At 39.8% G+C, this 25,722-nt stretch overlaps 1 protein-coding gene across 10 annotated transcripts in view; it reads right to left on the bottom strand.

Annotated features, from left to right (window-relative positions):
• The window catches only part of ST7 (suppression of tumorigenicity 7), a 323,008-nt gene that overhangs the window by 149,167 nt on the left and 148,119 nt on the right, over positions 1-25,722 (bottom strand). For all 10 annotated transcript variants that reach the window (XM_049894435.1, XM_049894433.1, XM_049894436.1 and 7 more), the window contains exon 2: positions 4,160-4,242. In XM_049894435.1, coding sequence (XP_049750392.1) covers positions 4,160-4,242 — 83 coding nt within the window. The remainder of the gene's footprint in view (positions 1-4,159; positions 4,243-25,722) is intronic.

Genomic DNA, 25,722 nt, shown 5'->3' on the forward strand with positions numbered 1-25,722 from the left:
TAGTACAGGAATCCTGAGGTCCCCAAACACCTGGTTTCCCCAGGGGCAGTGGTGCACTTTGAACGTTTACTGCCTGGCTCTCAGGACGCTGCTCAGAGGAGAGCGGTTAAGTAATTGTCTCCCTGGTGCCAGGAAACAAACCGCTAAGCAGTTATTTGCACACAGCTATTTTGCGAAGCACCTGATCCTTTCTTTACCCCAATGCTGCCTTTCCCTGAAATGCACTTGGCAGAAAAGAATACCAGCTGAATAGAATCCTCAACCCTGGTACTTTTCAAGGGCTAGGAAAGTTGAGTACTGAAGGGCTAGACGACACCAATGTCAATAATTTCCGAAAGTAAGAGCCTAAAGCTATCAAGAGCTAGTCCCACATTGTAGTTACTTTGCCCTCAGACCAGGCCACGCGTTTTTTGTGAAAGGCCTTTCAAAAGATGCATCCATTTGAGGTTTTGTTCAAAATTTCCTAACAGTCAGGAGTCTTTTCTGCCTCCTGAGAATGCTGCCAGGCAAATGTAGCATAAGAATACACAATGGTGATCACCAGGTTTCAGGACCTGTGCTCCACATCCAGGGAGAAAGCCTCTCCAGCCCAGGTCTTTTTGCAAAAGCAGTCATGGTCTAGAGAAATCCCTCTTGTGGGAAAACCAAGAGAAACAAGCTGATGGAACATCACCACCCCTGGGTTGGAACGAAAAACGACTATGGGGCCTAGCTCGTCAGAATGAAAGGAAATAACCCGCGCTGTGGTAATTAATTTATAATCTAGTTGGTTTTATTTTTAGTGAACCCACATGATACTGCTAGAGTAAAATCCAGACTTGCCACTTTTCAGCAGGCTGAGAACCAGAGAGGTAGTGAAATGAATCATGAAAGCATGGGCTCTGGTGCAAGGCTGCTGGGTTCAAATCCTGGCTCCGCTGATTACTCGCTTTGTGACCCAAGGCAGGTAACTTACTTTCCATTCTACCTCAGCTTCCTTATAGGTAAAATGGAAATCACACTAGCAATTACCTCAACGGATTGTTGTGAGGAACTAATGAGTTAGCGTGTAACTAACTAAGTCCTCAGTGTTTAGTAAGATCCCATTAAGTGAACACCCCCTGAGAGGGTGAAAGCACAAACGAAAACCTACCTTTCTGCCTCAGAGTGAATTTCTGGTTTCTGTACAAAATTCCTGTTCAAATTGTACTTGTTCAATTAAAAAATATTTCAAAGATGTTTTAGAAAGAAAATGTCAAAATACAATTTAAAATGTAAACGATAATTTTTGGAGACTTGTAATATCTCCCCCACCCTGAAAAAAAATATATATATATATATAAATTGGTTGCCATATTTTCACCACATACTAATTAAGAATTTATCAAGCATATGAAAGTATTTCCCAAGTCTGAAGTTTCTTCTGTCCTTTTAACAATATTAAAGTGAGAATCTAAGACACATGCTCTGGACTTGGCTTTGCCACAAGTTAACTACGTCGTTGTCTTACCTTTGCAAGCCTCATTTTTCTCTTCTGAAAAATGAAAAGCTTGGAATGAATGATTGTTTAGTCCTAGAACATCAACAATCCATGATTCTTGCCATGGTTTTCTTTTCCATCACCTGTCTCACTGATACTATTCCCCCCTTTTCATTACTTTCTCTGTTTTTTTAAGTTTTATTTATTTTGTTGTTGTTGAGAATATACACAGCAAAACATACAGCAATTCAACAATTTCTGCATGTACAAGTCAGTGACAATGACTACATTCTTTGAGTTGTACAACCATTTTCACCCTCCTTTTCTGAATTGTTCCTCCCTCATTAATATAAACTCACTGCCCCCTAAGGTTCTTATCTAATCTTTCAAGTTGCTGTTGTCAATTTGATCCCATATAAACAGTTCTTAAAAGGGCATAATGCTAAAGGCAGACATTCTTTACTAGTTAAGCTAAGCTTTTGTTTGGTTTTAAGAAGGCTTCAGGGGATATTTTTGGTTTAAGGGTTAAAGATTATCTCAAGGCAATAGTTTCATGAGTTCATCCAGCATCCACAGCTCCAGAACGTCTAGAGTCTACGAGAATCTGCTGTTACTTTCTCTTTTACTTCATCTTCTACCTATTCCTTGTCTTCTTCTGGATATTGCATAATTCATGACATATCAATATCTTTCTTGAGTTTTGGAGTGAAAGATTCATTCCCATGCCTTTAAGAGTTGTATTGTTTTGTTTTAGCACTATGGTTTCTGTCAGCTTCGCTCCACAAAAGCCTCTCTCTGATCATTTTCCTCTGCCCTGGACCACCTAGATTGGTGAGCTTTTCAGACTGTCTAAAACCTTTCTTTCCTTCAGTCATTGCTCTAGGTTAGACTCAAAGAGTCTTGTTTACTTTTCTCCTTTTGGACAATTTATGCTGCTTCTCCATAGGCTCAGTAGAAGTAAATGGTTGAGGTTGGTCTCTTATGCCAGTAAGAGGCCAGTGGTCACCAGACCTGTGGATTTAACATTCTATGAAAATCCCTCCCCCACTAAAAACCAAATTTGGAGACCGATATGAGGTTGCTAAAGTTTTCTTTGCCAAGTGACAAGAGTAAAATAAAACCATTATCGCCATCATTTCAGAAGTAAAATTTAACATTAAAAAGTAGAAAGGACACAATCTCCAAATAAAATATGATTCTTAAATGGAGCAAATTAATGACAACTTTTTAGCTTTATGAACAACTTTCTACAATGTCCTTATTTTTCCTCATATCTCCGCAGAAAAGGGGAAGGCTTCAGAGACACACATCTGCAGACGGGCATTTGAGAGCCAATTACTACACACATCTTATTTCAACCCTTTCAGGGATGAACTTTAATATGCTTCTGCTCACCTGGGCTTGATCTTTGCAGCTAGCGGTGGGCTTTCTATCTGGACTTCTGTTTACATAACCAATCTTAGGGTGTCTCCTGCTGCTGTTCGTCACATACCAACTTTAAAATCCCACTCCGTGAGTTCACTAGCCCGCAGATGGCCCACAATGATAGAGCAGAGCAAGGTTAACCTGAATATCCTCTGATCAACAAAAAGATACTCCCACGCCAGCACCAGCCCTTTCCTCTAAGTACAGCTTCTGCCCTGCATACATTTCCTCACCTTTTCACTCTCTAGAATAACTGCTTGCTCTCCTTAGGAGCTCAAGCTTCTGAAATCCTCTATTAGTCTAGGTCCATTTATGCTCTTTGCTCCACATTTTTGTGCACTTCTCTCCTAAGACTTTTCTGTTTTTCTACGGATCTTCTATTTTTCTTCTCTTCAGCTCTGTCAGAGCTTTCTTGTTCCTGTTTCTCTAATGTAAGCATGAAGGTATCATCAGTACAGGGGAAAAAAAAAAGTTTTCTAAAACCCTTTTTTCTGTAAAGGTCATTTAATTATAGTAGAGTGGTTCCACCAAGTTTAGATGGCCCCTGTTTAAGGTCACTGAGTCGTTATGAGTCAGAATCGGACTCCACAATGCACAACAACGAAATAAAGAAAACTGCTTTAGGTGTCATGATTTAGCACACCTAGAACGATTTATTATACAGCATAAAGTAATGGAGCCATACAAATGAAAGCCATATTGCTTTTTGCCTATTGGGGATTTATTTTTCCTGAAGGGAAAAAAAAAAATTTTTTTTTTTTTGAAGCAGTAGGGAAATATATGCAAGTTTTGAAAGAAAAAGAGATGAAGGAAAAAAGCTTAGAATTGCCATGATCTTTGTCAATATATTTAAAGAAACTGAGCTATATTCTTACTGACCTTAGTTATGCCCCTTCAATAATCAATTTTGATAAGAGTGATAAAAAACACTTTTTAGTCAAACTGAGTCATATTTTTATAGTATTTATTTCTTAGACATTAGAATTTGACACAAGATTTTCTTCCTTTATTTTCCATTTTATTTACATATTGTTTTTTTTTTCTTTCAACAAAGTAATACACAATTGTTTAAAAAAATTTTTTTCAAACATTTCAGAAATACACAACCTGGGTAGTAAAAGGCCTCTATAAGTCCCGCCATCCCCACATACACACACACAAGATAATTACTATAAGCTGCTGATGTATAGTCTTTCAGATCTTTTTCCTGTGCATGTACTAATACATATATTAGTAAAAAGCATGTTGTTAAATGGGAAAAATCACACCACTTACCAAAATAAGCCCCGATATTAGGGAGGAAGTGCCTGTCAGGGCCACGTAGAACTTCGGCGTTAATGTGTTCAAAAACATGCTCACTGAAAAAGCGAGAAGAATAAGGCATGAGTATTCCAGTAAAAACAATTCTTTCATTTTTCTTTCTAGTAAAATCACTTGTTTCTGATGACAGGAATTCTTAGAACCATAGGAAAGCCTCATTAAAATGGCCCAGCTTAACATACCACCACCACCACCTGCAGTTGCCATGAGTGGATGCCAACTCATGGTGACCCCATGCATATCAGGGTAGAACTGTGCTCCACAGGGTTCTCAATGGCTGATTTGGGGGGAAGTTGATCATGCCTTTCTTGCGAGGTGTCCCTAGGTGGATTCAAACCTCCAACCTTTCATTTAGCAGCCAAGTGCTTTAAGAGTTTGCACCACCCAGAGATTCCCAGCATGACAAAGGCTTGGAGTACTAGGTGTCAAGTCAGATAGTCTTAAAAACTAAAACAAAACAAACAAGAAACTCTACATACAAGGAAAAAAAAAAGCAAATGTTTCTCAAAACTATTGACAAAAATTTTTTTTTATGGATTCCTAACACCTGAAGAGTTTAATCAAAGTTAGTTACTTAAACTGACAATCAAAGGAGAAAATGCCCTTCTATGCTGTTTTTTTTTTTTTTTATGCCTGTGGAGCAGTGGTTAAAGAGCTCAGTTGCTAACCGAAGAGTTGGCAGTTCAAACCCACCAGCCATTCCCCAAGAGAAAGATGTGGCAGTCTGCTCCCGTAAAGATTAGAGCCTTGTAAACCCTATGGGGCAGTTCTACTGTGTGCTATAGGGCTGTTATCTGAATCGACTTGACAGCAGTGGGTTCATGCCTTGTGATCAGACATCAGAGTCCTGGATGAATCAACAAGTAGTATTTCAACCTTAGAACAAATGGAAAATAACTGTATCAAGCAGCTATTAAAGATTAGAATACTATGGTGACCTCTAAGAAGGAAGAACACATTGATAAAAGTTACCATGTATTAGTAGAAGTTTTACCAACTTACTTAAAAGGCTGTTAGGCTGCTCATCAAACTAATTAGATTCAATATTTTTTTTTAATGTGAAAAATAAAATACTAAATGAATGTTCACTGCTAGGCACCTTGTTGATCAATTCTTGCTACTATATTCATATCCACTACATAGTTAATGTATTTTATTCATTGTCATTTATATTTAGATATCACACAAAACTTAGATTCATTATATATTGTTAAAACAACAACTCAGTGGGCTTTTTGCAAGCACATTTGCATTTCTTTACTGAAAATGTTTATGGAAGGGCATCACAGCCTATCTGGCTTTAGAAAGAAGAAATTGAGATCTTAATGCCATCGGTGGTCGGGGGGAGGGGGAGGAAGCTTTGGATCCTGTTCTGAGCTCAGTCCAGAAAGCAAAGTAATGTCACCAAAGCAGACAGAGATGTCATCATCACTCGTTTAACAAATATTTTCCTATGATTATGAATGAGACCATGGACAAAGAATGAAAGAATGAATCAGACACAGTTCCACCCTTTAGAAGCCCACAGTTTGCTTGGAAAACAGGCAAGTAAGAGAGCAATCCCATAAATTTGATAAGTGCATAGGATGCCATGAAAACACATAAAAGGGGTGCAACTCAGGCTGGGGCGTCAGCGAAGACGTCCGGGAGAAGGGGACACCTAAATTGAGTCCTGAAGAGCAAGCAGGAGTTAAACAGACCCAAGGGGACAAGAGGCAGGACAAAGGGGAAGGCAGTTCGGGGAGATGAAGGGGCCTGCACCCAGGGCTGAGGAGAGAGCACAGCCTTCCAAAGCCACTGAAAGGTTGAAGAGGGAAGGAGCTGGAGCTACTGCTGCTTCACAAAGACTCAGACAGTGGAGGGTGCTCTGGTTCCCATCCTTCCTGGCTACCCAGGTATTCTATTCTCTCAAAACAGTCCCGCTTTTATATGAATTTCAGTTGCAGTCTGTCACTTGGAATCACAAGAGTCTGGACTAACTCACTGTGCTCAGTCAATATTCACCACTTGAACTAAGTGGACTCTTCCCAGGAGGTAGAAGTGATCAGCCTAGGGCTGTAGGGCAAGGAAAGTACAGTCGAGGTACCTTTGTTGGCTGTTAAAAAAAAAGGTAGTGATTTTTAATTTCTCAGGCAATAGACAGTTAGTAGACGGAGACAGATTTTTAAAAAGACAAATAATAATAGTCAGTCTAGAGCTTGTAACCACCAGTCAGATTCTTAAGTGCCTAAAACTCCAAATATCCCCTCCTCATGCTCTAAATGGCCCCCTACCACATTCCTCATAATTAAAACGGTTGCCAAAACAGTATTTGCTTTGTTATTCTGTAGTTACAAGCAGTCATATCTGGACCATGTACTTTTCAGTAGGTTGCTGGACAAACTGAGCAGAGAATTCAACGAAATTCATTTCTAAAAGGAAGAAGAAAAGATGTGCCTGAATTAGAAGCACTTTAGTAGTCCTGCTGCCAACTCCCCAGCAATAAAAACAGAAAGCACTGGACGAGAAAGTTTTCCTACTGAAAATTACTGATCTACTGGCAACAAATGACTCAAGAATTAATTGCTAAATTAAAAAATAATAATAATAGTAAAGGGAAAAATAAACTACTCATTTTTTAAATTAAGATTATCTACCTCCACCAGGCTGAGTCCAGGACAACAAGATGGTGCCCAGCTACCAGCACTGACTGCTCTGACAGGAATCACAATAGAGGGTCCCGGAGAGAACTGGGGAAAAATGTAGAACAAAGTACTAACTCAAAAAGAAAGACCAGACTTGCTGGCCTGACAGACTGGAGAAACAGAGTATGGCCCCGGACATCCTTTCAGCTCAGTAATGAAGTCACTCCTGTTGTTCACAGGGTAGCTATGAGTCGGAACCAACCCCATGGCACCCAACAACAACAATTTATCTATGTATATAAAGTTTATCACAAAGCACTTTCACACATCAGAACATTTAGTTTCTCGTTTCAGTTCCGTGAAGTCAGTATTATTAGTAGTCATATTTTGCAACTGCAGGCCGGCAAAGATTGAAATCACATCTGCCTACTCCCACAGCTCATACTCAAGGCATCACAGGATACATGGGGGATAGTACCGAAAAGCATTAAATAACAAAGTTACAAAGGAAAACAGAAGCCTTTATTAGAAAAGGAGAGGAAGCTCTTAAATGACATTAAAAGATAGATTTTTTAACACTATACTTATTTTTACCTCTGACCTTAAAGGAGAAGTCTACTGTGATCTTGTCATTTGTGTGTGCAGCACCAGGGTGGAAAGGCTGGAAGCCACCCTAAAAGAGGGTGGGAATCTAGTTAAGATTCCTCCATTAAATTGCAGGTCTAAATACGTAAAAATCAAGGGATACCTTGGCTAGTCTCATGAGGGTCACTAGCAATTATTTTTGAAAATGTAAGAAGGCCTGACAAAGTACTTAAACATTAGACTACAAAACTGTGGGATGTATGCTTTGAGACATAAAACATCGATTTCATATTCCTGAAATCTACAAACATATCACTGTTACCCCCAAGAAGGGAGAGGGGGAAGGCAAAACAAGAGCAAAAAACAAATAGGTAAAGACTAGTTTAGCTTTGTGAAGAAACAATTCACAAAATGGTACCAAAGGCCTACTTCAATCCAAAGGCAATAGTTAACAAATCAGAACTGATTTTCATTTGACCCAGCTGGACATTCATAACAGGTCACTGCTCAAAGAATATTCTATCAGTTATTCAAGGGCTGTCTCAGGGAGTGGATCATGTAGAGTTCTGAAGACGATGAACTTTAACTTCGCACCCTCTTCCCATTTAATTAATGAATAAATGTGAAGGAATTTAGCATGGCTCTAAGAAGAATCTAGGTAGGAGGGTGAGTACATGGATTGAAAATCAAATGGCCTCTATGGATCATTGAATGTTAGAGGTAAGAAGATAATACAAGAAATACAGGTACACAGGTGACTGGGGAGTGACAAAATCACTCCTGCAAGCAGGGACTAGAACACCAGAGGGGTCATTCAGGAGCCACATGGAATGGCCCTACAAGGCCATGTCTGTGAAGAGCCAGCCACATTTTTGGTCCTCATGCAGTAACAGCCTTCCCCTTTCTTTCTTCAGAACATGACTCCAAATCGTTGTTGGATGCCATTGAGTCGATTCCAACTCATAGTGGCCCCATGTGTGCCCCATAAGGTTTTCTTGGCTATAATTTTTATGGAAGCAGATCACCAGGTCTTTCTCCTGTTGAGCCATTAGGTGGGTTTGAATCCCCTACCTTCTAGTTAGCAGTGGAGCGCTTAACCACTGCACCATCAGAGGTCCAAATTATACTCCTGGAAAAGATCTCTGCAAAGCAGTGTAAGCACCCTTGGTCCTGTGCATTTGTCTCCTTAGATACATTCCACCTCACACAGAGTTTGCTGGCAGCCACTTTAAGCTGCAAAGTTTAAGGTAATTTGTTATGCAGCAATTTAAAACTGGTACAGTCACCAGCATAACAATTCCTGAAAGTGAAAATCAACACGGACATTTGATAATTCCAGCTAACTTCAAGATGCCCAGAAAAGGTGCTAAGATTCACCAACACTATTTGCTCTAAGCACTTCTCAACTATTAGTAAATGAAATGCAACTTCAACCTCCGCCACCATGACAACATGTTATTCCACATGCTGATCTGCAATTCTTTGCAAATAAGCTAATATTAAAGTAGAAGCTGAGAGGAATTTTAAAAAATTTTTTTTTGTGCTTTAAGTGAAAGTTTACAAATCAAGTCAGTCTCTCATACAAAAACTTATATACACCTTGCTATAAAAAAAATTTTTTTTTTTATATACTCCTAATTGCTCTCTCCCAATGAGACAGCACACTCCTTCCCTCCACTCTCTTTTTTTGTGTCCATTCTGCCAGCTTCTAACCCCCCTACCCTCTCAACTGCCCTCCAGACAGGGGCTGCCCACGTAGTCTCATGTGTCTACTTAATCTGAGAATCTCATTCTTCACAAGCATCACTTTCTATCCCATCGTCCAGTCCAATCCCTGTCTGAAGAGTTGGCTTTGGGAATGGTTCCTGTCCTGGGCTAACAGAAGTTCTGAAGACCATGGCTTCCGGGGTCCTTCTAGTCTCAGTCAGACCATTAAGTCTGGTCTTTTTATGAGAATTTGGGGTCTGCATCCCAGTGCTCTCCTGCTCCCTCAAGGGTTCTCTCTTACATTTCCTGTCAGGGCAGTCATCAACTGTAGCCGGGCACCATCTAGTCTGGTCTCAGACTGATGTAGTCTCTGGTTTATGTGGCCCTTTCTGTCTCTTGGGCTCATAATTACCTTGGGTCTTTGGTGTTCTTCATTCTCCTTTGGTCCAGGTGGGTTGAGACCAATTGATGCATGTTAGATGGTTGCTTGCTAGCATTTAAGACCCCAGCCGCCACTCTCCAAAGTGGGATGCAGAATGTTTTCTTAATAGATTTTATTATGCCAATTGACTTAGATGTCCCCTGAGATCATGGTCCCCAAACCCCCGCCCCTGCTGCACTGGCCTTCGAAGCATTCAGTTTATTCGGGAAACTTCTTTGCTTTTGGTTTAGTCCAGTTGTGCTGACCTGGGAGGAATTTTTAAAAAAATATATGGAAATAAACTCTCTCATTTTACCCCCAATAATTGGTCTTTCCTTCTCCCCTACACGGGGCAGCATTCACACATTTTCAAAAAAAATTTTGTTTGCATTTGGGCAAAGCATCATTTCAAGGGAAAATTTAAAGGGCACCATGAGTGTTTCTTCATTGTTGCTTCTGCTTCCCTTCTCCTTGCCCTTCACCCTGGTCTCCTTGGGCTCTTAATTTTTCTCAAGCCTTTATATATCATTCCCTGGACAAATCCTATATAGCACTTATCCTTGTGAGTAAAAAGACATGGAAGTATATTTTAAGCCCCGTTCCTAGAGCAAGAAACCCTTATAAATCATTCTGTCTATTCTTCCCTCTACCCTTGATGTTGTCTTGGCAACTTTGCAGGTACACCGTTTCTGCTTTTCTGGGCATCTGGCCCTACTGGGGAGCGAAGCCTAGCACGTGCCTTCTTTTCCCAGCTGTGATCCATGGGAGCAAGCTGTATTGGTGTGAACAACACAGCGTTCAGTCTCCATGGCTACTGCTCCCCTGCTGGAGGGAGTCCATCTGTCAAGCCATGAGGGACTGTCCAAAGTCCAGTCACACACCAACGCCAATAACCCTCAAGGACAAGTGAAGCAAGATCTCAGCAAATCTGTTTTTTTTTTTATTCATAAGCAGGCTGATAATGAGGAGCTATACCCTGGCCAAGAATAGGAGAGAGGCCTATATAAATCTTATTATATTGCTAGCCATTTAAAATATCACATTTTAATTTAGGGTTGAAGACAATTTCGTGAATCTTTCTGTTTCTTGTAAACCATTTAACATCAGGAAGAGAAAAGACATGTCTGTCTCTAGGCGGAGAAAACCCACCCCATAGACTGCAGAGAGAGAGTAGCTTTGTCAGGTCATGGGCCTCTGGGCTCTGCCCATCTAGCCTATACACACTCGCTGTGTCTCAACCCTCTAGCTCCTAGCACAGAGCCTGGTCCGCAGAGGAACTCAACGTCTGATGAATGCTGATGACTGCATAGGGGCAGAGCTCTAGGTGACAAAGTTATAATAATCACGACCTAGGACTTCTGATAATAAACTTCCTATATCTGGCAAATCTGAAAACCGTGATGGCTGGGACCTCGTCTACTGGGGTTTTTGTTTGTGTCTACGTGTGTGCACATACATGTCTGTATACATGCATTTACCTGTATATGCAGGCATTTTTATCCCCACAGTACTTGCTCAGTGTGGGATGCATATTAAGTAGACTCAATAAATACTGTTGTTGTTAGCTGCCACTGAGCCAACCCTGACTCATGGCAACCTTATGTGCAACAGAACAAAACGTTGCCTAGTTCTGCTCTATCTTCATGATCACTGGGATGTTTGAGTCTACTGTTATGGCTATTGTATCAATTCATCTTTTGAGGGTTTCTTTTGACCACTACTTTACCAAAAATGATGTCCTTTTCTAGAAATTGGTGTTTTCTGATGACACATCCAAAGTAAGTGAGTAAAGTAAGAAAACTCTATGGATCACAATAAACACTAAAGGAGGAAAAAAAAAAAAAAAAAACCCGTGGCCATCAAGTTGATTTCAACTGATAGTGACCCTATAGGACAGAAGAGAACCTTCCCATAGGGTTTCCAAGGAGCAGCTGATGGATTCAAACTGCCAACCTTGGTTAGCAGCCATAGCTTTTAATAAATACTACTCATTGATAAACCGAGAGAATCTCAGACATATTATTCGCAAACAACAAGACCTTGGCTAGGTATATAGCCCTCAAAAAATGAGTCATTTTGGATAGTTGAGGATTTATCCTATTAAACAACAAAGATTCTTTTCTTTTTAAAGCAATTTTACAAAGAAATCTTTCCAAACTGGATTGCATACTTGGTTGAACCCTTAAAGAGAGTATTCTGAACGTATTTCAACCTTTAATTGATGGTTCGAAGTCATCAAAATTAACATAAACTAAAGTACTACACTAAACCCAAACAAAACCTGTTGCCATTGAGTTGATTTGATTCATAGCGACCCTAAAGGACAGAGTAGAACTGCCCCATAGGATTTCAAAGGAGTGCCTGGTAGATTTGAACTGCCGACGTTTTGATTAGCAGCAGTAGCTCTTAACCACTATGCCACCGGGGTTTCCAAAGTACTACACTAACCCAAACTAACATGCATTAATGTTTTTAGAAACTACTGAAGTACTCCAGGCTACTTCCCTCCAAAATTAAGTGAGTCTAGACGAAGGTGTCTTTTTCATACTACTTTTGTCACCTGTCATGCTATCAGGTATTAACTATTACTTGTTGTTGTGTGCCTGCTTCAAACTGCTTTCTCTCCTCCTTAAGGTGCTTCATAAAATCTCTTTTGAGTTCAAAGGCAAGTAGCATGCCTTGTTCACTAAATAAATACTTATATCTAATGCTTGCCAGTCACTGTGTAAAATTCTAGACATATAAAATATGAATCCTGTCCTCAAAGGTCTCTGGGTTTTGTGGGAGAGGCAGTCATGGAGACAAATCAATGGGCAATTATTACAGAGGAGGTGTCCCTAACTTGGCCTTTGCAAAGAAACATCAAGGAATGTTTCTTTGCAAAGCAGAACCCTAAAGGATGTGCATAGGAATGATGTAAAATAAAAGTTGAGGTCCAGAGACAAAATTAAGGTCTCCCCTTGGTAATTCTTTGGTGCTACATCTACATGAGCTAAAAACACTGGCTTTTTTTCTTAGTGCTTGGTGCTCTGGGGAGTTGAAATTATTGGGTTGCTGAATTCTTAAAAGGAGAGATGTCACTGTAGTAAGCTATTATATACACTCTCATAGGGCAGCTGTAGTGAGGTTATAAAAGAACACTCTCAATGGTTCTTGTGTTCACACTGGAGTATTCCAACAGGCTCCTCACAGCACCACCATGAGCCATGCAAAATGTGCTTGGAGTTTTTCATTATCTTGAGGAGAATCTGGTCAGTAATCTCTAGTTTACCCTTCCTATACTGGAAGTTAGGAGTCCCCAGGTGGTGCAAATGGTTGATGCACTCCACTGCTAAACAAAGATTAGAGGTTTGAGTCCACCCAGGGGTGCCTCAGAAGAAAGGCCTGGTGATCTACTTCTGGAAAATCAGCCATTGAAACTTCTTTGGAGCACAGTTCTACTCTTGACACACATGGGGGTTCCCAGGAGTTGGAACCAACTCAACAGGAACTGGTTACTGGTTACTGGAAGTTATACAGAAAAATATTACCTAAACCTTAATAGTTGTAATTTAGGAAGAGCACATACTATAAAATTGAATGCAGCAATTCATTCATTACCTGATGTGCCAGAAGAGAGAGAATATGATAAAATGGAAATCCCAAAATAACTACCTAATAAAAGGGATCAAAATACTAGACACACTCAGGTCTTTAGACACATAACTATTAAATGAATATACATGGAAATAACTAAGATGAATATTAACAACGGTAATGGAACAATAATCTATAATATAAAATATCTTTCAGCAAAGGCTCTATATTTATGAATATTAGCTAGTTTATTGATTTATCCACAGTATACTGAGCTTATGAAAATGCAAGACCCTGAACTAAACACTGGGGCAAGGAAGAGACTAATCTTCCTCTTAAGAAGGGGAAATAAGAAGCCCACACACGTGGCAGAACATGACGCATGTCAGAAGAGTTGCTCTTGCTAGGTGCCCTCTAGGTGACCTTCAAGTCATGGCGGACCCATGTAACAGAGTAGAACTGCCCTATAGAGCTTTCTAGGCTGTAATCTTTACTGGAGATCATCACATCTTCCTCCCTCGGAGCTGCTGGGTGGGTTCAAACTGCCAGTCTTTCAGTTAGCAGCTGAGTGCTTCTCTGAAGAGATATACAGATAAAATCCAAAGGAAGAAAATATTACTTCCAACTAGGAGGATCATGGAAGCTTAATGAAAGAGATGTCCTATCCTTCTGAAAGAAGGATAAACTTTGGACATGAAATTGGAGATGAGAAAAGGGAGGGCATGGCGTCCAGGCACATACTACAGCACACACAAAGGATGAGCTGCAGGAAGACACATGGCCTTTGATGGGAACAGAGAGTGGTACCACTGGGTTGGAAAACAGGAAGGATGAGGAGAAGCAGTTGGACATAAGTTGGTACTAATGCCAGGTCAAGAAAATTGGCAGGCAGTAAGAAAACTATTCACCATCTGTGAGCAGAGATGTGACTAAGGCAGACGTAACTGGTAGTAATAAAGTAGTGTAAAATCTGCAGCTTTGGGAACTATTTCAGAGGGGAACTTCTATAATACCACAGGGTGAGGAGTCAGGCCTATCAGATGTTGCAGAGATAAATTCAACAGGATGTGGCTATTGACTGAATGTAGTAGTAAGCAGTGAGAGTCTGGGGGATGTTGGCGAAGTGACACCAAAGTCAAATGGCAAGCCATTAAAGACAGTTAGTGGGTGGTGAGGAAGTTTTAAGGCAGCAAGCGCAGGCAGGCTACTTCTTCACGAAGCCTGGTAGTAAAGAAAAGTGTGACTTAAGAGAAAATAAATAGCACAGAATCAGTTACTGAGTTAGAAATAAAACTCAAGCCTTTACTCCACTGCAACAAAAATATTTATTACTCTTGAGAAATCTAATACAGATTCATTCATACACCAAACTTTGAAAAATATTAGAAACATGTCTGCTGTCCCTGAGATTCCTCTCTTTACACATGCCTTCAAGAAAAATTAAAATAGAGTAAATCACTTTAACCAACATGATTTTGCACCTGACAATTACACATATGCATGCTGTTATTAGCTGCCATAGAGTCAGCCCCCAACTCATGGCGACCCAATGCACAACAGCTCAGACCGCTGTGATGCACAGGGCTTTCACTGGCTGATTTTTTGGAAGTAGTTTTTTTTTTTAAGACTGCCAGGTCTGTATTCCTAGTAGTCCATCTTAGTCTGGAAGCTCCGCTGCAAACTGTTCAACATCATGTTGTTGTTAGGTGCCGTCAAGTTGGCTCTGATTCATAGTGACCCTATGCACAACAGAACGAAACACTGCCCTGTCCTGAGCCATCCTTATAGTCATTGTTATGCTTGAGCTCATTGTTGCAGCCACTCATTGAAGCCACCTCATTGAGGGTCTTCCTCTTTTCCGCTGACCCTGTACTCTGCCAAGCATGATGTCCTTCTCCAGGGAGTGATTCCTCCTGACAACATGTCCAGAGTATGTAAGACACAGTCTCACCATCCTTGCCTCTAAGGAGCATTCTGGCTGTACTTCTTCTAAGACAGATTTATTCGTTCTTTTGGTGGTCCACGGTGTATTCAATATTCTTCGCCAACACCACAATTCAAAGGCCTCAATTCTTCTTCGGTCTTCCTTATTCATTGTCCAGCTTTCACATGCATATGATGTGACTGAAAATACCATGGCTTGGGTCAGGCGCACCTTAGTCTTCAGGGTGGCATCTTTGCTCTTCAACACTTTAAAGAGGTCCTTTGCAGCAGATTTACTCAATGCAATTCGTCTTTTGATTTCTTGACTGCTGCTTCCATGACTATTGATTGTGGATCTAAGTAAAATGAAATCCTCGACAACTTCAATCTTTTCTCCGTTTATCGTGATGTTGCTCGTTGGTCCAGTTGTGAGGATTTTTGCTTTATGTTGAGGTGCAGTCCATACTGGAGGCTGTGGTCTTTGATCTTCCTTTGTAAGTGCTTCAAGTCCTCTTCACTTTCAGCAAGCAAGGTTGTGTCACCTGCAAAATGCAGGTTGTTAATGAGTCTTCCTCCAATCCTGATGCCCCGTTCTTCTTCATATAGTCCAGCTTCTCATATTATTTGCTCAGCAAACAGATTGAATAGGTATGGTGAAAGAATACAACCCTGAGGCACACCTTTCCTGACTTTAAAACAATCCGTATCCCCTTGTTCTGTTTGAACAACCGCCTCTTGATCTATGCAAAGGTTCCTCATGAGCACAATTGCATGTTCTGGAATTCCTTCTTCGCAGTGTTATCCATAATTTGTTATGATCCACACAGTTGAATGCCTTTGCATAGTCAATAAAACACAGGTAAACATCCTTCTGGAATTCTCTGCTTTCAGCCAGGATCCATCTGACATCAGCAATGATATCCCTGGTTCCATGTCTTCTTCTGAAACCGGCCTGAATTTCTGGCAGTTCCCTGTCCATATACTGCTGCAGCTGTTTTTGAATGATCTTCAGCAAAACTTTGCTTGTGTGTGATATTAATGATATTGTTCTATAATTTCCACATTTGGTTGGATCACCTTTCTTAGGAATAGGCATAAATATGGATCTCTTCCAGTCAGTTGGCGAGGAAGCTGTCTTCCATATTTCTTGGCATAGACGAGTGAGCACCTCCAGTGCTGCATCTGTTTGTTGAAACATCTCAGTTGATATTCCATCAATTTCTGGAGCCTTGCTTTTCACCAGTGCCTTCAGAGCAGCTTAGACCTCTTCTTTCAGTACCATCGGTTCCTGATCATATGCCACCTCTTGAAATGGTTGAACATCGACTAGTTCTTTTTGGTATAATGACTCTGTGTATTCCTTCCATCTTCTTTCTATGCTTCCTGCGTTGTTTAATATTTTCCCCACGGAATCCTTCACTATTGCAACTCGAGGCTTGAATTTTTTCTTCTGTTCTTTCAGCTTGAGAAATGCCGAGCATGTTCTTCCATTTTGGTTTTCCATCTCCAGCTCTTTGCACATGTCACTATAATACTTTACTTTGTCTTCTTGAGACACCCTTTGAAATCTTCTGTTCAGTTCTTTTAGTTTATCAATTCTTCCTTTTGCTTTAGCTCCTCGATGCTCAACAGCAAGTTTCAGAGTCTCCTCTGACATTCATCTTGGTCTTTTCTTTCTTTCCCCCACGTGTCTGTCAGTTTGTTGTACTGTGGGGGCTTGCATGTTGCTGTGATGCTGGAAGCTATGCCACCAATATTCAGATACCAGCAGGGTCATCCATGGAGGACAGGTTTCAGCTGAGCTTCCAGACTAAGACAGACTAGGAAGAAGGACCAGGCAGTCTACTTCTGAAAAGCATTAGCCGGTGAAAACCTTATGAATAGCAGCGGAACATTGTCTGATGTAGTGCTGGAAGATGAGCCCCCCAGGTTGGAAGGTACTCAAAAGATGACTGGGGAAGAGCTGCCTCCTCAAAGTAGAGTCGACCTTAATGACGTGAATGGAGTAAAGCTTTCAAAACCTTCATTTGCTGATGTGGCATGACTCAAAATGAGAAGAAACAGCTGCAAACATCCATTAATAATCGGAACCTGGAATGTACGAAGTTTGAATCTGGGAAAATTGGACATCGTCAAAAATGAAATGGAATGCATAAACATCGATATCCTAGGCATTAGTGAACTGAAATGGACTGGTATTGGCCATTTTGAATCGGACAATCATATAGTCTACTATGCTGGGAATGACAACTCAAAGAGGAATGGTGGTGTATTCATCATCAAAAAGAACGTTTTAAGATCTATCCTGAAGTACAACACTGTCAGTGATAGGATAATATCCATACGCCTACAAGGAAGACCAGTTAATACGACTATTATTCAAATTTACGCACCAACCACTAGGGCCAAAGATGAAGAAATAGATTTTTATCAGCTGCTGCAGTCTGAAATTGATCGAACAGGCAATCAAGATGCACTGATAATTACTGGCAATTGGAATGGGAAAGTTGGAAACAAGGAGGAAGGATCAGTAGTTGGAAAATATGGCCTTGGTGATAGAAACAATGCCAGAGATTGAATGATAGAATTTTGCAAAACCAATGACTTCAGTGCAAATACCTTCTTTCACCAACATAAACGGCGACTATTTTTTTTTTATACACATGGACCTCGCCAGAAGGAACACACAGAAATCAAATTGACTACATCTGTGGAAAGAGACGATGGAAAAGCTCAATATCATCAGTCAGAACAAGGCCAGGGGCTGACTGTGGAACAGACCATCAATTGCTTATATGCAAGTTCAAGCTGAAACTGTAGAAAAATCAGAGCAAGTCCACAAGAGCCAAAATATGACCTTGAGTATATCCCACCTGAATTTAGAGACCATCTGAAGGACAGATTTGATGCATTGAACACTAGTGACCGAAGGCCAGATGAGTTGTGGAATGACATCAAGGACATCATACATGAAGAAAGCAAGAGGTCATTGAAAAGACAGGGAAGAAAGAAAAGACGAAGATGGATGTTGAACATCACAGAAACATCCAAACCTCCGCTGACCAACAAGCAGTGGCTGCACTTGAGGTACATTGGCCAGAAATTGAATCCAGGTGTGCTGCATAGAAGTTGAGAATTCTACCACTGAACCACTGTATACTCCTGGTCCATCAGCTGGGATTATATGACAAAACAAAAATAAATCTGTCATAAGTTGAAATGTTCTAGAGCAGTGCATATTAGTTTCAACTGTTTTATTTTCACACAGTTTATTCCATTTATCCTGATTTTCACATATTCTATTAATTTAATTTGCTTGGTTTTAAAATCCTCTGCTGAGGAGTTTGTCTCAAAGGAAGATGATAGTTTGGGCCAGAAAAGCAGCTGGAGGCCAAAGGTAGTAAAATTCAAATTTGATCCTAATTTAGGTTTTTATTTTCATAACATTCACCAAAAGTTTGATGACTCATTTTCTTCTCTTTCGAGGTGAAAGCTGCCCCACCAGAGTGTTTGCTGGCAGCACCATCAAGCCTGTCTCCCTCTGGGTGAGGGTGCACCACTGCAGGATAAGAGGCAGTGGAAATCACCTTGGCCAGTGTTTTAGTATTTGACTATTCTGAATGCCTTGTCATCTAGAACAAGCCCTTGGCTTCTTTAGTTTCAATTCCAGTAACTAGATTCAGCTTTGTGTTTGCACCAAATGACCAGCTGCTATTCCAAAGGGCACCTAAAATTATCTCCCCAGGTTCAGGACTGGTAGCAAATTATAAGTTGTAAATTGCAAATGCACTTGGCTTTAAACAATGTCTACAAGGGAAAAGGAAACCCTGGTGGCATAGTGGTTAAGAGCTATGGCTGCTGACCAAAAGGTTGGCAGTTCAAATCTACCAGGAGCTCCTTGGAAACCCTATGGGGCAGTTCTACTCTGTCCTATAGGGCCGCTAGAAGTTGAAATCGACTCAACAGCAATGGGTTTGGTTTTTGGGTTTACAGGTGACAAAAAAAAAAAGTCAATGGAATCTGGAGCACTGATTTTTTTCAATATTGGTAAGCCCATTCAAAAAAAAAAAATCTATAAAAAGATGCATCTAAATTCCAGATTCTCTGTGTCTACTCCCAACCTAACAAATGGCATTTTCCTATCTTTCGAATCTATTCTTACTGTTTCTAATATTTTCAGACATTATCATCCCGCACTGCGAATGACCCATTCATCGTAAAGCTTAAAAAAGACACTTGCATGTTTTCAATTAGCAATTGCCTAATGTCTAGATCCTTAGAACCCAGGCAGTTTACCTCTAGGTAGATCAGCAGTTGGTTAAGACTCAGATTAATGAGGGCACAGTCCTGGGTCTGAATGAGTCAGTCAACCTTAAAAAACCAAAAACCAAACCCACTGCCATCTAGTCGATTCTGACTCATAGTGGCCCTATAGGACAGAGTAGAACTGTCTCCATAGGGTTTCCAAGGCTGCAATCTTTATGGACGCGGACTGCCCACATCTTTCTCCTGAAGAGCGGCTGATGGGTTTAAACCACCAATCTTTTAGTTAACAGCCTAGCACTTTAACCACCACCTGGGCTTCCCGTCCAGGAATCCAGTGCCACAAACTCAGAAGGCACCTCTGGCCAGCTGTATTACAAATGGGTATTACCACTGGGAGGCCAAACAACCATCACACTGCTATAAAAACAATCCCATTTTAAAAGAAAAAAGTGAACTGCTTTCCAACGTTTTTCTAAAATACATTTTTTAAATACAGAAGAAAAAAAAAAAACCAGCACAGGTAGCACTGTTAATGATAGAACTGCACAGGCTAGGATTTTCTTAGGATTAATTCCTAAGATACAAGGATGCAAACTTATCTAACAGATACAGATCCTAAAGCACAAAGAAATATTTGCATGGATACTCTTTATGCAAAAACACTATATCATGTGATTTGCAAAAATGCCACCTTCAATATGACTCTGATCGCTACATGCAAAAGGTCCGACACCATCATTATGGGAGCAAACAAAATATTTATCAGGCCGTATTTTCAAGTACTTGCTTCAATTCAACAAACAAACATTGTGGAAAGAAGGGTTGACTAATATTTATCAACCATCCACTGAGTACTGTTATATCAGGCACTGTTTTAAGTGTTTGATGTAGATATTTTATCATTTGATCCCTACCACAGCCCTGCAAAAAAACAACAAAAAAAAATTTTTTTTTTTATTAGCCACATTTTCAGAGGATGAAACTGAGTCTTACTGGGGCTAAATGACTCACCCAAAGACATTCAGCTATTAATGGCCAATATTAACACAGCTGTCCCTGACCCCAAAGCCTGTGCTCTTTCCCCTCTGACATACCTTTCTTTTAAGGTAATTTAAAGTACATTGGAGAAGACAAAATACAGAAAAAAACCTAAACATTGGATTCGCTGTTTGAGGTTTGCAATGTCCACTCCCTCTTTGGAAATGGCATTTTGGTGCATGCTGCCAGGACCAGGCCCTATGACTGGGCTCAGGGAGGTCTCTGGAATCAGAGAGCAAGGGGTGCCCCAAACCACAGCCGGGGCTGAGGGCAATGACTTCCTCCTGAGTTAAGGGTAACAGGGAACGGTGACCAATTACTGAGTCATTTTATTACCACCAAACCTGAAGCTAAATGACTGTGACTCTCCCTCAAGGCTCTCATTAGCAATGAAGGATGGTGTCTACATATCCTGATGCTTGTTCTGTCCTACAGCTGGCTCATTCATCTGATTGTGTGTCAAGCTAAAACCCAGTGCCAGTATTTCACACAAACAGAGAAGCACTGTCCAGTGATCAAAACATAAACATGGGCAATGGAAGATCTGGCTCCTTTCTCCAATTCTTAGTTAGGCACCATTCATCCTTCTTTATTTAAAATTATGTGTGAAGATTTCCCAATGTTGTTAAGCATTCTTCAAAAATATGATTTTAATGATTGCATAATAATACTCCTTCTTGGCAATTCTCTATAATTTGTGCAACCATTTTGGTCATTGGAAATTTAGGTTGTTTCTAAATTTTTTGATGTTTCAAGTGCGATTATAAATTACACTGACTATCGTCGAACAGTCACCACCTGTCTGTCAGTCTGCCATACTGTGGTGGCTTGTGTGTTGCTATGATGCTGGAAGCTATGCCACTGGTATTTCAAATACCAGCAGAATCACCCATGGTTGACACGTTTCAGCACCGTTTCCAGACTAAGACAGACTACAAAGAAAGGCCTGGTCATTGACTTCCAAATATTAGTCAATGAAAACCTTATGGATCACAACAGAACACTGTCTGATATAGTGCTAGAAGATGAGCCTCCTAGGTTGGAAGGCGCTCAAAATACACAGTAGCCACAATGGGCCTGAGCAACATTTCATTCTGTTGTATGGGGGGTTGCCAAGAATCAGAGCCAACTCAATGGCAATTAACAAAACCACAACATCCTTGTCATAATGTTTGATGGCATCCCTAATTATTTCATTAGAATGGATTCCTGGAAGTAACATTAATGGATCAAAGGTCACAAACACTTTAAAGTCTCCATTCATATTATCAAATTACTTTCCAAAATGGCTGTGCCACTTCCTACTCCCAGCAGTTTGACAGCACATACCTCACCAAACTAGGTATGACGTTTTGTCAAATATTTAACAATCAAGGAAAAGAAAGGGGAAAAAAATCATTTCTTGGAAAACTAAGTAGGCTGAAGTTTTTTCATGTTTATTTTCTTAAGTTTTTATTCTTTTGGGAACTATTAGTTCATATTGCTTGCCTATTTTTCTAATGGAATGTCATTGATTGGTAAAAACTCTTTCTTTACTAAGTATGTTAACCTTTTATCTGTGATAGTTGATGTAATTTTTCTCTAGGTATTCATTTGCCTTTTAATTTTATTTCTGATGTTTGTTTTCTATTTCTACACAAAAATTCGAAGTTTGACAGAAAATATATTACTAGAAAAATACATTCTAATACAATTTACTGGAAGTTAAAATGTATTGGAATGTTCCTTTCCATTTTCTAGTTACTTTGATCCAGAAAGTGGAAGGGGCACTCTGGGAATATCTGATGACATGCAGAAACAGAACAAATTAAATATGTGGAGCTTCACAGGGCTTCAGCCCAACCGTACAGCAAACAGCTATGGCACACACATGCACAAACCATAAACACTGTTCTACACAGAAAGGAGAACATGGGTAGAGGCGGGTAATTACATGAGATGTCATTACTACAGGTTTAAGGGCCTCCCAAAGAATGAAAAACAAACAGACACAGAACATGGAAACCGTTAAAAGGAGTTATTTTTCAGCCTTCGTCACAGGCAAAACCAGATTTAGAAATGGTAGGAGTGTAATATGAGACAGGTCAACAGCTGCAGAGAAAATCAGATCAAATAACTTCTCAAAGCAGAAAGAGAAGGAACCTAGGTGCTGAAAGGAAATGTTCAGGAAAAAAGTCCCGCTTGTAGAGCTTTGGGGTTAAAGCACGAAGCGTACCTCAGCTTAGTACGAAACAGAAGCTCTTTCTCTTCTTGTCAGTGAGAACTAATGACTTCAGATATTTTTGGTTTGTTTTCTTCCTTTCTTCTTTTACAGAATTGGTATCTACTCGTCACTTGATATTTCCAGTGAGGTTGGTAGAAATAACTGCCATGAGCTGACTTAAGCATCACACTAGGCAGATGCTGAAGAATCTTCATAGGACATAAATGGACGCACCCAAATTACAGAGAACAGGTGTCTACTGTTCGGAAACCAGGAACCAGAGAGCCAAAATAATAACCTAATGTTGATTTGCCTCTACCACTTTGGTAAAAGTAAAAATATAAAATGTATGTTTATTCCCAAATTAATATAAATAAACAAATGGCTGAAAATTTTCATTGGCACTAAAGCTTTGTTTCCTCTTGACTAATAATAATAATAGCCATAAAACAAAATGTGTGTTGTTTAATGAGAAACTAGTTTGCTCTGTAAACCTTCATCTAAAGTACAATAGAAAAAATTAAATAAAAAAAAAAAGCCACAGCTAACTTTTAATAAAAATGCCAGGCAACGAGCTAAATGCTTCACATTCGCTGTCTTATTTAACATCAACTTGATCAGATCATTGTTATTATTCTGCCCAGTTTTATAGATAAGGAAACTAAAGACTAAATCACTAACGTCACTTGCCCAAGATCACACAGCTAGAAAGTGACAGTAATATAAATTCGGGCACAACTAGCCCTGAAGCCTGAGTCCTTAACCACTGCTCTAAGGGCCTCTTCCACTGGATAGATCCCACAGCAGTTGCCATCTTGGGTTCATGTAAATACGCCTGTACGCAAAGCGTGCACTCCTAGATGTTGCCAGTCTGGTCATTCTTTCCATCTGTGCTCCCCTCAGCAGTCCAGTGCTCCTTTCTCTTACCGAGGCTATCATCATATCCTCTAACCTGTCTCCTTGCTGCTGTCTTTCAGCACTGAGTCTAACCCATCTTCTGCACTGACCCTTAGTCATCTTTCTAACACATCGCAACTGATCCACTCCAGGTTAAAGATCACTAATGTGAGGCATGACAAAAAACAGATGACAAAACTAATGGCCAAAGACGGTAAGTATCATTAATTAGGCCATATTTGTAGTACTAGAAAAATCTTCTGATTTCTTATCCTGTGACTGAACTAAAATGTATTACATAGTATAAGAACAGATAGTATAATTTCTGGTACTGAATGCAGAATCTCAAACCCAAACAGTTCGTTGTCTGTGATGTTTTACCAAATGCCTATATCCTCTACATATATCCTCAAATAATTCTTGAGTTTCCACTTTTCCCTTGTTATTATTATTATTTAATACAGAGAAAACGGCAGAAGGAACCAAGGCTAGGAAGCTGGCAATCAGCAGTTTGTCTTCTTGTGCTGGCTCCATATGCTCACAAGGAAATCACAACTGGCCTAGTTTCTGTGCTGAAGACACAGAACAGACACACGCAAATACTTACTCTCATCTTTTCCCTTGAGAGTTAGGAGATATAGCTCATTACAAATATATAATATAGAAGTCAACATATAATCTATGATGTTATACAATTACATGTAATATATAAAATATATACCATAAAACCCTGTATTGTTATATGTTGTTTGCTAATACCTTTATATAGAATAGTTTTAATTTCCTAACGAGATTGGGCCTTGCCCAGTTCTTACACTTGTTCTGATTCCTCCATGGTTTTTACAAAAATAACAGAAAAATAGCAGGTGTTTGATAAATACTTGATCAATTCCTAACTTTCTAAATTATGCTGAGATACACCCTATATCACTGGATATATATGGTTTTTTTTTACACTCTATATCACTGGATATATATGGTGTTACAAGCAGAGTAAGTGCCTAGTTTAAACAACAAACCAGACTGTCAACACCAGGAGTCAGCAAATCAGGGTCACTATAGCCCATGGGTCAAATCTAGTGCACCACCTGTTTTAGTAAATAAAGTTTTATTTAAACATAGCCAGGCTCATTAGTTTACTTATTGTCTATAGCCATTTTCATACTATAACTGCAGAACCGAATAGTTGGGACAGAGATCATATGGCCTGCAAAGTTGAAACTATTTACCTTCAGGCTCTTTGGAGAAATAGTTTGCCAACTCCTGGTCTATTTTAAATAAAAGCAGTACTTCTATGGTATTTTCTACTAAAATACCTCTAAAGGCAGAGAAAATATGTACTGCAGGGGAGTTATAAAGCCCAATATGAGAAGTATAGACTTAAATGACCATTTCCCCTTCAAATCCTTGTGGGAAGCCACCAGTACTCCACTGATGCTGCCATTTCTTAAAACTTTTCAAAAATTATACTTGCCGCATGATGCAATTTCTCTGCAATATTCTCAATTCTGGCAAAAAAAAATTTGAGGGTTGATTTTATTTTTGGTAATATACAAAAAATCTTATGGCCCAAAGTAGCACATAGGGTAAGCAGTCAAAGTGGGTATTACTGGCTTTTTTTTTTTTTATCATAAATAAACTATAATTATATATTAATGAAGCTAGTTCTTTTATGTGACTTGTGAATTGGTTCAGATATCAAGTATGATGGTTAGTTTTATGTGTCAATTTGCCTAGGATACAACTTGTTATTCAATCAAACACTAATCTTGGTGTTGCTCGGAAGGTATTTTGTAGATGTGGTTAAAGTCCATAATCAGTTGACTTTATGTAAGGAAGATTAGCCTAGACAGCCAGGGTGAGTTTAATTCAATCAGTTGGAAGGCCTTAAGAGCAGAACTGAGGCTTCCCTGGAAAGCAGAAATGTCACCTGTGGGTAGCAGCTTCAGCTTGTGCCCAGGAGTTCCCCCTGCCCTTACTGATGGCCTTCCCTATGGATTTCAGACCTGCTGAGATATCCCCACAATTGTAATTGCATAAACCAGTTCCTTGAAATAAATTTCCCTTTCTCTCTGTGTGTGTATGTGTATATGTCTGTATATACATGTATTTATAAACATATGTATGTATGTCTATATGTACATATAGACATACACACACATACATATATATTTGTTGTTATTTGCTGTTGAGTCATTTCAGATTCATGGAGACTCTACTGGTTCTGTTTTCTGGTGGAGCCCTGACTGATACATCAAGTCTGAAAATTTTTAGAAAT

The sequence above is a fragment of the Elephas maximus genome, chromosome 8 (assembly GCF_024166365.1).
Source record: "Elephas maximus indicus isolate mEleMax1 chromosome 8, mEleMax1 primary haplotype, whole genome shotgun sequence".
NCBI classification, from domain to species: domain Eukaryota; kingdom Metazoa; phylum Chordata; class Mammalia; order Proboscidea; family Elephantidae; genus Elephas; species Elephas maximus.